The 16,143-nt window shown below is 30.4% G+C and overlaps 1 protein-coding gene, 1 long non-coding RNA gene and 1 other non-coding gene across 3 annotated transcripts; 2 read left to right on the top strand and 1 right to left on the bottom strand.

Moving 5' to 3' along the window:
* Nucleotides 1-2,447: 2,447 nt before the first annotated feature.
* Nucleotides 2,448-5,044, top strand: LOC116017080. The gene is made up of 4 exons (XR_004097840.1): nucleotides 2,448-2,714; nucleotides 3,834-3,983; nucleotides 4,188-4,383; nucleotides 4,827-5,044. It is a non-coding gene; the product is annotated as an uncharacterized LOC116017080 (long non-coding RNA).
* A 7,249-nt stretch (nucleotides 5,045-12,293) lies between these two features.
* LOC116027479 (NAC domain-containing protein 83-like) lies at nucleotides 12,294-12,787 on the top strand. The gene is made up of 2 exons (XM_031269184.1): nucleotides 12,294-12,480; nucleotides 12,564-12,787. Exons 1-2 carry the CDS (start codon nucleotides 12,294-12,296, stop codon nucleotides 12,785-12,787), a joined length of 411 nt encoding a protein of 136 aa, XP_031125044.1.
* A 1,949-nt stretch (nucleotides 12,788-14,736) lies between these two features.
* Nucleotides 14,737-14,808, bottom strand: TRNAC-GCA. Its single transcript has one exon. It is a non-coding gene; the product is annotated as a tRNA-Cys (tRNA).
* Nucleotides 14,809-16,143: the final 1,335 nt, after the last annotated feature.

The raw sequence follows: 16,143 nt of genomic DNA, 5'->3' as shown, positions 1-16,143 counted from the left end.
TATAATTGAGAAGAGAAACAAAAAAGTGTTGTTTAACCTATTTAAATTAATCTCTAATTCAGATAAAACATAATTAATTTAGCATCATAGCATAATTAGTAGCCGCGAATGACGCGGGGTATAATTATATTTATCGACATAATCTTTTGTTTTTGTAACGTTTTAATACTATTTCAAATATGTCTTTTTGTTTTCTGTAACGTTGTAATACCATTTCAAATTTGTGGCATGATTAACAAGGATCACCAAAATTGCATATGTGAAGCACTATAAATTTCAATTTTTACGGTTTTTTTTAAAATACTCATGATTCATAATATTTGTTTTATACTTTTTCAAATCATTTTTATTAGTAGTATAGATAAGCTAAGTATGAAAGTAAAGTGTGATATGTAAATGAGAGAGTTTTCTTCTTATTTTCATTAGGGTGAAATTAATTAGTAATCTTGTCACTACAGAAATTAAAATTGAACCAAACTCGTGTTTTGATAACTAAGTCAACACCAAGTTTGTTTAAGTTTTTCAAACAAATTTTCATCAATAAATTATAGGTAATTGAAATTTCTTTTTCCGACAATTATACCTACATCACTTTCTGTCCCTTAATTATTTGTGACGTTACTTTTTTTTTTCCTTGTCCTTCAATTGCCTTTGAATTGACATTTTAACCCAACCCTAATAGAATTCATTAAAAAGAAATTACTTCGCAAACAATTTATGAGACAAAAAGTGACTTTTGTATAATTGAGAAGATAAACAAAAAAAAAAAAAAGAAAAGGAATAAGCGTCAAATAGGCCATCGAACTACACACAATAATGCAAATAGACTACTGAATCTAAAAAAAATTACAATTGAATTCCTAAACTAACCAATTTAATTCAATTCCTCCAATTTACAGGTTTCTAACAGGTAACCCTAAATTTATAAATTTTTTAAAAATTAAATAATTATTTAAAAAAAAAAGGACTTTGTCTCCCGCCAAGGAGATGAATTCCTGTTCTTTTTAAAAAAAAAATATTTTTAAAATAATTATTAAATTTTTTTTAAAAATATTTTAAATTTATGGTGACTTGTTAGAAACCTGCAAATGGGAAGAATTACATGAAATTAGTTAATTTAGGGATTTAGTTGTAGGTTTTTTAAGTTCAATTACCTAATTGCTTATTGTATGAAGTGTGATGATCTATTTGACCCTTATTCTAACAAAAAAGTGTCATTTTAACCTATTTAAATTAATCTCTATTTCATATAAAACATAATTAATTTAGCATCATAATTAGCAGCCACGAATGACGCGGGGTGTAATTAGTTTTATCGACATAATCTTTTGTGTTCTGTAACTTTGTAATACCATTTCAAATCTGTGGCACGATTAACAAGGATTACCAAAATTAGATATTTTTTTAAATACCTATGATTCATAGTATTTATTCTACACTTTCTAAATAACTTTTGCCCAAAAAATCAAAGCCTCAACCACCAAGATTTGATCATGTGACCAAAAAATCAAAGTCCCCTACGGCCCCACCACCAAGATTTGATCTTGTCACCAAAATATCAAAGCCTCCACCACCAACATTTGATCATACCACCCATTTAGAATAGTAACAAAGGTGTCATTACATTGCATAGTAGTATATTACTATTCTTATTTAAACAATATTACTTTTTTCTAATTTATCTTTTATTCATTTTAATTTTTCTAAGTAATTTACAACTTCTTAATTTTTTTTTTTTTGAAAAGGAAGAACATTTGGAGCTTTTATTTATTTATTTTTCATTACTAAAAATTGTATCATGTTATATAAGCCAATATTTTTTTTGGGGAAGAATATATATATATATATATATATATATATATATATATATATATATATATATATATATATATAATTACACACTATTGTAACCTTATTCTATTACATTCATATATTAATAAAATCTGGTGTTCCCTATATTCTAGTGTGAACACTATGTAATAATCAATTTAATACCATAATTATATTGTTAGCCATTAATGATACAAATTATTAATTACATTTATTGAAATATATGCTTTTTTATTTTTTTAATGCTGTAATACAATTTCAATTCTATGGAAAATTTACAAAATATTATCAAAATTTCACACGAGAGTCACTATAAATATAGACATCATCATATCAAAGTGTATATCAGAACAAGAGCAGATATACATCTGAAGAGAATTGTACTACAACAAACTGTGTTTTTAGCGACATATACTTAGCGGCAGTTAGATATAACCGCCTCTAAATAACTATTTTGAGGCGGTTATATAAACCATCTCTAATTTAATATGTAAACTAAAATAATTAATTGTTAGCGACAATTATATGTGGCGGTTCATTATAACCGCCACTAAATAATTAAAGCACTAATAAATCAGTAAATAATAATAGTAAATAAGTAGTTATTCTGTCTTCCTCACTGAGCACGCCCTCCACAATCCTACCACGCCCTCCATTTTCTCCGTCTTCTCCAAGATATCATAGATTGCGATTCCGCCTCTTCTCTCGCACTCATCTTCAGATTCTCCGTCTTCCTCAACCCTCACTCACCGCTCACCGCTCACCGCTCACGACTTCAACCCAGCCTCACTCCGCAAACTTCATTCGAGCTGCTGCTACACGCCTCCTCAAATGCAATCGTAGCTCCGTCAATCGTCTTCATTCGTGAAACAACAGCTCATCAGGTTCAAGTGATTTAATTCCATAAATCCCTAAATGTTGTATGAAAGATTTGCCAAATTAATTTAAATTTGTGAGGATTATTTTTAATATTTGAATTGCGAATTTGTTTTTTAATATTTGGAATTCTCTTCTTCATCTGATTTTGCCGTAGATGCTAATCACTCCGCAAACTTGATCTAGAAGTAATTCACTAATTCACTAATTCACCAATTCTTTGAATCCTAAAAGTTAGATATTTGTCTATTTATTTGTATAGAAATTATGATCTGTATAACCTGTCACAAGGATTGATGTCTTACAAAAAAAAAAAAGGTTAAATGTAATGTTTATAATGCCATATGATCATGATTGGTTCATATTTCCTTTGTCTTCAAATAATTATAGGTAAAAGAGACAACAATAGTTCCAAGTTGGCAAGGTCTGAATTAATCTTATTCACTAAAAAGTTTGGATTATGATGGGTGCAACTGGAGCAATGAGCTTTTGTCAATTTCTGTTTTAAACTATCATTTATTGATGAGTGTTTGTGACAAAGCAAGAGAGATATAGACATACAATTGACAATTGTTTTTTGGTTGAAGTCTTCTGTGAAGAATCACAGCATTTTTCATAAGCTGATCAATTTTGAAATATCTAAATCAAGTTTTTTAATCTGCATACATTAATTTTATTAGCAGTATGATTTGAAAGGAAAAGAATTACAATGTTGTATGTGGGGCTATGAGACTATATACTGACTTTCTGACCAGAGTGTTTTGCTCATCATCTTCATCCTTGGGCAGCTGTTAGATGCATAGCTAGGTTCTCATATTTAAAAGATTTATTGATTGATATTTGATTGTGCATATGGAATGTTGTTGGATTTCATATGCCCTTCTCAAACCTCATGTGTTGGTCTCTTTTCTTCTCTCTTAATTAAGCTCTGGGTGTGACATGAAATTTTCCTTTAAGCATGTCAGAGATAACCATGAAAAGTCTGGACACCATGTTTACAGTACATTGAAAAGTACATGCTGCTGCCAAGTGCCAATTATCTTGACTTCTTTATTTCATTGCAAAAAATATGAGTAGGGTAGATGATTGATTGATTTAAAAACATTGTCTTGCTTTCACATCCTCAGGGAGACCTTGAAGAGTCAGATGAGCAATTCCAGTCAAGAGAAGAGAGAGGGGTGGTAGGAAAAGGAAGCTCCTTGCTTTTGAGACTTTAATTCCATGAGAAAAAGAATTGTCCCACCCAGAGATACAGATCCTATTACCCTTGTTTCAAAGTACAGTACCTATCTTGGTTGCTTTCTACCCAGTCTGAGTTACTACTTGCCTAATATTTATATGTACATAGAGGATGCTGCAGCCTGCAGTGCATATATATATATATATATATATATATATATATATCCAAGGATAGCCCTGAATTACTTTTGGCTTGTGCCTAATTGTATGTATTGTTCATAGTTTAAACTTTAAACTTACAGGTTATATATGCAATGATAATCAAATGAAAGAGTATGTGTCCAAATTGGAGAAGGAGTTAGCTGCAACTAGGGCTCAATTGCAAGCTCAAAATGATATGCAAAAAGCCATGGGAGGGGCTCTTGTTGCTGTTTTGGAAAAAACTTTTGGTAAAGTTCCTGAACAATTTGTTACCCTGTTAACCAAACATCTCAACCAGTAAGTACTTTTGTTATGCAAGTGGGTTTTTTCAAGTTTTTAACTTTGTGCTATTTCTAGTTGAGTAAAAAAGTTTTATTTCTTCCCTATAGATTAAGGTTGATAGTTGTACTTCAATATGGATCTGCCCTTCATTGTCAATGTTTGATGGCTAATTGAGGGTATACTTAAATGCAGAGTAGTTCCTTTAGAATACACTCAACCCCATGGTTAACTAGTTAACTTTTAGCCATAATGGTTGCTATATTGTTCTTTACAATACTTTTAACTGCTGAACTTGTTGATGTTGGTCATTGATTCTGATTGTATGTAAAACACATGAATTCTGCATTGCTCACAAGCCATAACGTAAAATAGTATGAATATGCATATTAGCCCTTTGACCGAGTCGAGGATTGAGTTTCAAGATGGTTTGATGTATAATTGGTTGACTTGTAATGTAGGTATTCGATGAAGGATCACTTGCTGTTGCTGTTGCTGGATTCAACCCGCACTTGATGTTGATGTTGATGGAGTTTGTCATTGTTGGTGTTTAGTATTTTTTTGATCAATTGTTGTTGCTTTTATGCTCAAATATTAATATATTATTGAATACTATTGAATGTTACAATTTATTTTCTTTCCAATTAAATGTGTATATAAAGTTTATTTGTGATTGCAATACATGTTTTAATACAAAGATTTTTGAAGAAGTATAATTAAATGATAATTATAAAAATATAATAATGTAATTATAAATTTAAAAAAAATATTTAGCGACTCTTAGTAACCGCCACTAAAATTTTTTTAAATAAAAAAGAAAAATATTTAGCGATACTTAATAACCGCCACTAAATTTTTAAAATTTTTTTAAAAAGTATTTAGCGACACTTAATAACTGTCACTAAAATTTTTAAAATTAAAAAAAAATAAAATTTAGCGACACTTAATAACCGCCACTAAAATAAATGCAATAAACTAATTAGTTATATTTAGTGGCGGTTAGAAAACCGCCGCTAAAGTAAATGTAAACTACCTTATATTTAGCGGCGGTTACAAAACCGCCGCTAAATGCAGTGCTGATCAACAATTCCCACACTTGTCTAAAACCGCCTCTAAATCCTTCGTGACACACTATTTAGACACAGTTGAAGAACCGCCTCTAAACAGTTTAGTGGTGGTTTTGAACCGCCTCTAAATAACAAATTAACCGCCTCTAAATAGCCTTTTTGGTGTAGTCCAATTGCTACTACGGAAATATGAATTCAAAGATTGTAAAACTTTCCATTTCTTGCGTATTTGTGGGTTTCATCATGCTCTCACTGCTCTCCCATCCCGGTAAAACATCATTTTTCATGCTCTTTTATCTAAACTTGTTTATATTGAGATAATTTTAATTTTGGTCCTAGATTTATGTGTGAGTCTAATTTTAATTAATTTTATTAGAACATCCTCATTTGATTATAATATTAATGTGGCATGACCATTTTTAGTCATCCATCAACAAAATCATTGAAATATATTTAAATATAAAGGCATTTCAATCTATTTTATACAAAGTAGGTTGAACCGTTATATTTTTTATGTTTATTTAAAAAAAAATTGGACTAATGATAATTATTTTGGTTATGGTTATTATGACATGCAGCCCAGGCTGAATCATTGATATACCAAGGGCCTTGTTCTGATCCAAAATACAAAGAATGTAATCAATTTTGTCTGGACAATGGGTTCGCTGCTGGTGGTAAATGTACGGCAGGGGCCCCTTGTGCTCCAATTGCTTGCTATTGCATAGTACCGTGATTATTTTTTATTTTTTTTATCGCTTCGACTAATAATATAATATGAACTACATTTGATCTATTTGATGTCTTGTTATTTTTAACAATAGTGAAGTTTAATTTTTAGATTGTTATATAATGTTCATGCTCCATAAATTTAAAGATTCAATGGACACAAATATCAATTTCGGCAAAATCATAGTACGTACAAAGGATTCCTTTGAGAAAAATGTTGAGAATCGAGCGGTTTGAACAGTAACGCCCATATGCAAGAGATATCCGTGAAAAAAAACTAGAAAGGAAAAATACTGTAAAAGACATTTAGACAAAAATATGTAAGCAACATTTATGACGGTTTTCGGTGCTGGTTATCCAGTTACAGAAACGAACCCATAGGCTTTGGCTCTCGCATCTCTAGAAGGAATTCTGACCCCTAGTCGGAATGGTTTGTGGGTTGCGAACAGCTATAGTGGCTCCCGCCGGTTCATTCATCTGACTGTAAACTAGGGCCACTTTTGATTCGAGAATATTTTCTCCGAATTCAATTTTTCACTTTTTTGGATTCCTTGTCATTTGTTTTTCTTGTTCCTGGTGGTATCAAAACGCCGATTAAATTATAAGAAATTTTTGAAATAAAAAAAATGAATATTTGTGGTCAATCAAGTAACCGAATTCAAAAGAAAATCATTCTTTATTATCACCCCTTCTTCCTTACTCTGGCAAGTCTTTGTGAAAGAACTCCGATGAAAAAACTTCTTTGCGAATGAAAAAAAAATTGATCTACTTTCTTTTGGTGTTTTGGTCGAAATTCCCAAGTGAAATCCCCTAGTATATGAAAGAGAGAAATCAACCAAAGAAAAAGTAAATGGAGCTGAATCATTGAATTATGACTCGAATGGGATTAGATACCCCAGTAGTCCTAGCCGTAAACGATGGATACTAGGCGTTGTGCGTATCGACCCACGCTATTCCAATTTGACCACTATTAGTAGATAAAATGATTCCTTCCACTAATTGTTTACTTCAAAAATTTGTGTCAAATGAATGGAAATTAATTTATTTCATTTGTAATATAAATATTTAAATTTAATTCATTTTATAAACAATAATTTTTATTTTTAACATTTTGCGTTCTATTATAAAATATATCATTATGACATTATTATTGTAACATTTGTAACAGCTTGTAATTATTACCATTATGGCATTCTTAATTTCCTTGTATGTATGTATGTGTGTATATATATACATACATATATATATATATATATATCCATACATACATACATACATACATATACATACATACATATATATACATGTATACATATATGTATACATACATATATATATATATATATATATATATATATATCCATACATACATACATATACATACGTACATATATATACATGTATACATATATGTATACATACATATATATATATATATCCATACATACATACATATACATACGTACATATATATACATGTATACATATATGTATACATACATATATATATATATATCCATACATACATACATATACATACGTACATATATATACATGTATACATATATGTATACATACATATATATATATATATCCATACATACATACATATACATACGTACATATATATACATGTATACATATATGTATACATACATATATATATATATATCCATACATACATACATATACATACGTACATATATATACATGTATACATATATGTATACATACATATATATATATATATCCATACATACATACATATACATACGTACATATATATACATGTATACATATATGTATACATACATATATATATATATATCCATACATACATACATATACATACGTACATATATATACATGTATACATATATGTATACATACATATATATATATATATCCATACATACATACATATACATACGTACATATATATACATGTATACATATATGTATACATACATATATATATATATATATATATATATATATATATATATATATATATATATATATATATATATATATATATATATATATATATATATATATATATACTCTTGTTTAGAAGGAAAATATGAGTTATTGAACATTCCATACTTTTTGTTCTTTATCTTTCTATTACTTTTCTATGCAATTCTTTGATAATCAATCATATATATGAACTAACGTGCTAGTTCATCACAACACGTTATCATCATGCTCACGCTAACGACTTCATCCACAACTAAGTATTCTTTTTCTAATTGAAAAAGAGTTTGTCCTAAATTATTCGTGCAAAATTATTCATGTATAATCTTAAATTTTTTGAGTATACATGCATTTAATTCTTTTATGTTTCAATGAATCCTTTATTTGTCACGCTCCACTTCTAGGACATGACCCGGCCGTACCATTACATGAAAGCATGTAACAATACGAAGCCTAACCATACATACCTCTCAGAACCTTCATAACAACACTTGAATACATCATAATTTCACAACCCAAAATGTCAACATATAAAGAACTAGTTCTTCCCCAAAACTCATCAATTCACCACTATCAAATATTTACAGTTAAGAGTAGTATGTCCAAAATACATCACAAGCACCAAAAAAAAAAAAAAACACCAAGCATAATAGGTTACCAAAAATACAAAGGATCAAAGCTATTATCCCACACAAGCAAAAATCCATGACAAGCTCCAATACTAGGATTAAGTATCCTAGTTTCAAAAGTCACCTTCAAGACCCCATCACTTGTGCTCGTGCTATTCACAATTGTACTCCTTAACTACTCTGAAACATGAGGAAATAAAATTAATGAGCTAATGCCCAGTAAGTGATACTCTTCTCAACCCTGGATCAAGTAGCCTCAATAAAATACAATAAGCTTTAGAGTAATTAATTGTAATAGGTGCAAATCACGATCTTCAAACTGTATCGAAGTCATAATATAATTCCATCATACTATACACAGGTTCTCCAAAATAGAAACTTTAGCTTTAGCTACATGGGCATCAACATTACTTCATAACACAATACTTTCAAAAGTTCAAATCATATCATTCTTTAACCCATGACTCATTGGCAACCTACACCCACCATTATACCTTGTGGCCTAGGCCATTATCGGTATAATGATCTAAAAAGACTCGACGATTCGGAATGAGTCAGGCTCGACGATTCAGAATGAGCCGGATGGAACGTTCCAACAAATAATTCAAAAGTAAAGACTCGACGATTTGGAATGAGTCAAGCTCGACGATTCGGAATGAGCATTTAGGAACGTTCCAAGCCGAACAAAAATTGACAAATCGTAGGTTAGCCTCATGAGTTTGGTCAAACATTTCAAATAATTCTTATAATCAAATAGCCCATTGTAGAAAAATCATTTCCTTAACACCACATAACAAAGTCCATATCCAAAAGTAATATGGAATCCAAATAACTCATAACTTGGCAAAACAAATATGACATCATTAACTAATAATTGTCTAATAAGTTACTTGATCCTCTTCTATAGAAAAATACCTTAGTACAAATCATACCCATAAATCGAATAATAGTGAAATCAAACTTTAACCATCATAACTAGCTTGAGTCATATTATATGAAAAGTGTAAAATATTTTTTTTTTAACTTAAACTAACCCTAAAATGGGTATTCAAAGTACTAGAGATTCCAAATAAGTTATGAGTTTTGCAAAATAAGGAGAGAACAGTTAACCACTTACCTAAAACATCCAAATCTTAACTATTTAGCTCACCCAGATACTCCTTGTCAAAATCCCTAGAATACTCCAATTACTTGAACCTAAGCTTGAAGAAGATAGAGATCAAAGCTTCAAGGTTTTTCCTTCCCCTATCTCTCTAGTCAACTCCCTTTATCTTCTTTCAAATGGGATATTTATCTTTAAGGCCAAAGTGATTCCTTAACCTTTTAAGGATAGAGAAGGGTAATTTAGTAATTTTCATTCAATATCAAATTTTAATAACCTTCGACTTGTTGACTTTATTTAATAAACATAAATATAATTATTCATGGGTTTTGGTATGGTTAGATGAAAGATGCCAACTTGATGCTTCATATATATATATATATATATATATATATATATATATATATATATATATATATATATATATATATATATATATATATATATATATATATATATATTTATTTATTTATTTATTTATATTTATATTTCAAATTCTAGCTGTGATTTCTTGTATGTTTCACGGTTGATTTTGTCCATCCTTATGTTCCCCAAAATTTTGATTTGATTTACGTATTGGATTTATTAGTGTGTGCGTGGATGCATATGATGGATGAATTAATGTCTGAATGGTATGCGTTTACATGCTGCATCCTAGATGATGATTGTTTTGTGTTGATGATGACTGTATTATTAATTAACTTCAGTTTGGAATTTTAAGGTTTTGATTGGAGAATAGCAATCGCACATGCTATCTTTGTGTCCATAAATGCCTTAAGATCATTTGTCTTGTTTAAGGAAAACACATGATCCCTACTTAGTGTCACGGGTGGGCAATTCGATTCGATTTATCTGAATCGAATCGAACCGAACTAGTAATATACCGAAAATTGAACATCTTGGGATTCTTGTAAACCAAACGGTTTGCAAGTTAAAAATCTAAGCGAATTGAACGATTTAGTAAAAACCCAAACTGAACCGAATACTTTGGGGGCTCAATTGTAAAAATAAAAATTATAACAATTTGGTAATCAATTGTTTTCGACGTACAACATTTTGAGAGTGAAATGCTAAAGTTCAAAACATGTTTATAATAGCATTTTGAATTAACTTTTGGAGAAAATATTATTTTTTTTCCAAAATGCCCCAATATAATATTTAAAATTTTTAACTATTCATTTTCAGCACGACACAACAAAGCCCCTAGAATAGTAAGTTTAAGGAGCCTCAAAGCTCTTCTAATAGAGGAGCTTGAGTATCCTATTTGCTTTATGATCCAATGTTCCCACATGGAATGAGAGAGCAAAATTGAGGAGCCCTGAGTCTCCTCTATTGCCTCTATGTAGAGAAGTCACAACCAACTCTTCTTCTTTCTAACTAATGTAGAAAACTTGAATTAAATATGATGAGTTTATACACAACTACCATATGTCTTTATATATATATATATATATATATATATATATATATATATATATATATATATATATATATATATATATATAATTGGTTAATAATATAATATTTCTTATGCAATAGTCCTTGATCGACTAAAATCGTCACTTCGTGCATAATTTAAAGGTTAAAGACGATCATACATATAATTTAGGGACCAAGTCGACCAAAACTACAACTTTCTCTTAAAAATATTTTGAAGTTCAGATATTGTATTCTTATATTATATTGACTTTGCAGTGATTGGTATTTATTATTTAATTACTTATTAGTGGGTTGGCGTTGTTTTTATTTATTAGTATAATGTTTTGAATTATTAAATAATTACTGATATTTATGTACCTAAAGAGAAAAAATTAAAAATAGAGTAAATATCCAAAATGGTCCATCGACTATAGCATAATTCACAAATTGATCCTTGACTATTGATTGAATTCGATTAAATCCTCAACTATTCAATTTTTACATGATCTTGTCCTTCCGTCAATTTCTCGTCTAAAGCCTGTCATCTTTGAGGTCATAAGAGTAATTTCATCAATTTTTACATAAATTGGTCCTTCCTCATTTCCAAACTCAGCCGTCGACATTGTAAGAGACCTTATATATATATCCAAGATTACAATTATGTTACTTAAATATTGTCGCCATGTACCTTAATTCTTGCTTGTTCCAAGCTAATATGAGCACTCGGGTGTCTGGTTGTGGGCTCTCGTGCATGATTGTAGATGTTCTTTGTCTCTCAAATCGAAGATCCAAGCTGGCCCGTCAAGACGTCAACTAAAACTGAAACGAAAACCCAACTCCTCTCCCCCCCACCTCACCCCACCCCAGCAATATGGTCATCGTAGACCATCAATTGGGTTTTCACAACCCCCTGCTTGATATCCCAAATGGTAAAGTGGTATCAATGCTTACCTAGATTGCCACATAAATTTCGTTTGATATGATGTCTTCTTCTTCATCACCGGAAGGATGCTATGCTGCCTTATTGATAATCTGAGCTTGTTGCTACCCGGATTTCGCTTCCACCTCACTAATGAAGAGTTGGTTTTGCATTACATAAGCCCCAAAGTTCTCAACTTCCCTTTGGTAGCTTTCGTCATCCTTGAGATTGACAATATTTGCAAATATGATCCTTGGGATTTGCCAAGCACACTTTGTTGGTTTCTGATATTCATTTCTACTATATATAACCAAAAATGTATATTTAATTTTAGTGTTTATTATATTCATGTGGTTCAGATGGAGAGAGGAACTTCTTCAACACTAGAGAGGTGAAAAACGACCGTGGGAACCGGTTTAGCAGAGCCATTGGTAAAGACAAGAAAATTACCATTTCTGGTGTGCTGCAACGACTCATTGGAATGAAGAAAACTCTTGTGTTTTACAAAGGAAAGCCTTCAAATGGTTCTAGAACTAATTGGACCATGCACAAGTATTGCATCTCCGTTGCACGTCAGCCCTAGGCATGTTTGCCTAGGGCCATTGCATAGGGCCCCCCATTTTTTAGGGCCCAATTGTAAAATAAAATAAAATAAAATTATAACAGTTAGGTAATCAAATGTTTCGAACAACATTTTGAGAGTAAAATGCTAAAATTCAAAACATTGTTAATAACAACATTTTGAATTAACTTTTGGAGAAAATATTAATTTTTCCAAAATGCCCTTTCATAATATTTAATTTTTTTAACTATTCATTTTCGGCAAGACACAACCAACTAACCAAGCCCCTAGAAAAATAAGTTTAAGGAGCCTCAAAGCTCTTCTATATAGAGGAGCTTGAGTATCATATTTGCTTTCTGATCCAATGTTCCCACGTGGGATGAGAGAGCAAAATTGAGGAGTCTTAAGTCTCCTCTATATACTGCTATATAGAGGAGTTACAAGTCACAACCAGTACAGTTCTTCTTCTTTCCTAGTGATGTAGAAAACTTGAATTAAATATGATGAGTTTACACACAGCCACCATATACCTTTATTTATTTATTTATTTATTATTATTATTATTATTATTATTATTATTATTATTATTATTATTATTTAAGTTTTTTTTTTTCCATTTACCTATTCACCTTAAACACTAAATTAATTTTATTAAACATTTCTATACAAATGGTTAAAGGCAATTCGTTGATAAAAATTACAATTCACTAATGGATATTCCAAAACAAATTAAAGCCATTAGTATTTGAGTACCATGACAGAACTAATGTAGTGCCATATGCAACCAAGTTACATAATCATAACCAAAAGATCAGATATACATCATGAATTAATACCATAATGTGCAAATAGCATCTTGCTTCCTGAGTTTTTTTCCCTTGTGATAACACCATGGATTTGAGAAGCCCCATATTGCGAATGATGAAAACTTTATGAATTGTATTGAATGAGATTATGCAAAAATACATATTATAGGGATATATATAATGAGAGAATCATAGGGAGACAAGAATAGAAGAATCATATGAAGCCTAAAATAGGAGTCATAATCTGACTCAAATACATAGAGTCCTAATAATAAATACTATCATCATATCATAAATGAAAATATGGTATTAGGGTATGCCACTTATGGAAAATTCCATAGAGATGGCATGATCCAAAGAATCAAAGTAAACTTAGTAAAGTTGACAGAGAGAATTGGATCAATGCGATCCGTTTGGAATCTTCCACTAGCAACATCTATCAAACTCATTATGTATTGAAGAATATATGGAGGAAATTAATATTAAAATTGGGTGTTATGAGCATTGCATATGTATGTATGTTCCTTATTTATATACATGGAAACCACTGAATTGCGTGTATGTTTGTTTATTCTTTCTTTATTCATGTAAATGGTCTGAAGAAGAATTAAATGTTACATACAGTGCACTTCATCAAATTTGTCTTTGTTTTTAAATAGAATTGAATCTACTTAGTGATATTTTTTAAAATGTCAATCAAATAATTCATATTAAAAGATAAATATTACGAGTTAAAATGACAAATTATAATATTTCTTATGAATTTTACCAAAAAAAAAATAATAATAATATTTCTTATGAATCTAAATATTTAATTAAATTAATGCATAAGTTCTCAACTCTCAAAGGTATTCATCATTTTCTTCTCCCAAAAGTATTCATTTTCTGAAATGATAATGTATAAACAAATATGATTATTAGTATCATTATTATCTCATAACTCCTTAAATAAACAAAATAAATGTTTTATTTTGAGATGAATCCCAACTAAGATTGAACCAATGACTTCTCAACTTGCAGGGGTTGCAGTCGAGCTCAGTATATTATTTGTTATTATCATTATTATGTCATAAATAAAATTTTGAGCTATGAACCCAACAAATATTGTTGTAATTATCTCATTAATCAAAGAAAATTATATTAAAAGTTTAATAAATATAAAATAGGACCCAACCAGGTTTGAACTAGTGACTTCTTGATCTGCAGTCAAATGCTTTACCACTGAGCTATGGACCCAACAATGGCCATTGTTATTAGTACTATTACTACTATCATCATCATCATCATATCTTTACAAATAAACATAATAAAATACTGATAAGTGCCAAAAATAGCTATCTTTTGTGGGTAATTAGGAGAAGTATTGTGCTAATAATGTAGTTCTTGGAGCCTACAACATGTTAGAAATGCTTATTTTGATCTAAGTTAGGCACAAGAACTAATTGGGTTGCGCTTATGAAAAATAGCCAAAACTTGTAAATTTCAGGGCATTCCAGCGACAGTACGGTAGGGCATAACTGGAACTAGGAGTGTCCAAATGAGGTGATTCAAGTGGCTATGGAACCACAACTTCAAGGGCTACAACATCGATGAAGACAACAAAGACATATTTTTAGTCCACGCACGCGTCCACGCGTGGACAAGCTCGTGGACAAGTCCTGGGTGCGAAATTTAGCAAGGGAATTTGGGGAAAGTTGTGGAGGATGGAGGTTACTATTTAAGAAGACTTCTCAACCATTTGGAGGGAGTTCTTAACACTTTAGATCCAATTCTTAGAAAGAGAAAGTAGATTAGAGCTAGACCTAGGAGTAGAGATTTAGATTCATCTTGAAGGAGATTGAAGATTTGTGTTTTGAAAGCTTTGGATTTGGTAACTTCTTAACATTTACTCTTTAGATTTCATTGTATCTTCTATTCTTGCATTCAATTGAGTTTAGATTTCTATTTTGCTTTCTGAAAGTTGTAATTTTAGTGGTGATGGAAATTAAGAGTATCGTTCTCAAGGAATGGCTTAATGGGAGTTTAAGTAATGAGGGGTTAAGCATAGGTTCATATAGTGTTTGAAAGCTAACCTAAAGAGATTGGATTGTTGCATGTTCAAGAAATCAATAACGAGAGCAAATAAGGAAATTAAAAGATAATAAATGAAATAGAGATTTGAACCAAACATCCTTGCATAAAATCACTTGTGTCTAAAGATTAAGCTATGTAAGTCTAAATGATGAACTTGGGGAAATGGTTTAAGTGCCAACGTCACTCTCGTGATCAATTGGACTATCAACTAATCCTAAGTCCCATTCTCATGGCAACCTGGCTAGAAGAGGCAATTTAACAAACACTTTGTGTGCCTATTTCCTTCAAACTCCCTTTTCTCAAAGGTGAGTAACAAATATGGGAGGTATGGCTATGGTGTAGCCCTATTCTCATAGGTGGAACACCAATTCCAAATATCTCTTGCATAATTTGGCCACAATTATGAAAAGTCAATTCAATTCTACCCAATTCATAACCAAGTTCAACATTAAGACAATACAAAACCTAATTTATGCAATTTAATTCATATTGGGATTC

This window comes from Ipomoea triloba, chromosome 1 (genome assembly GCF_003576645.1).
Source record: "Ipomoea triloba cultivar NCNSP0323 chromosome 1, ASM357664v1".
NCBI classification, from domain to species: Eukaryota; Viridiplantae; Streptophyta; class Magnoliopsida; order Solanales; family Convolvulaceae; genus Ipomoea; species Ipomoea triloba.
The sequence above is the reverse complement of the archived record's forward strand: the minus strand, read 5'-3'. Positions and strand labels throughout refer to the sequence as shown.

Coding starts and splice junctions, on each gene's coding strand:
- LOC116027479 (XM_031269184.1), top strand. CDS start 12,294: ATGCTATGCTGCCTTATTGATAATCTGAGCTTGTTGCTACCCGGATTT. Junction 12,481..12,563: donor GGATTTGCCAAGCACACTTT/GTTGGTTTCTGA, acceptor CATGTGGTTCAG/ATGGAGAGAGGAACTTCTTC.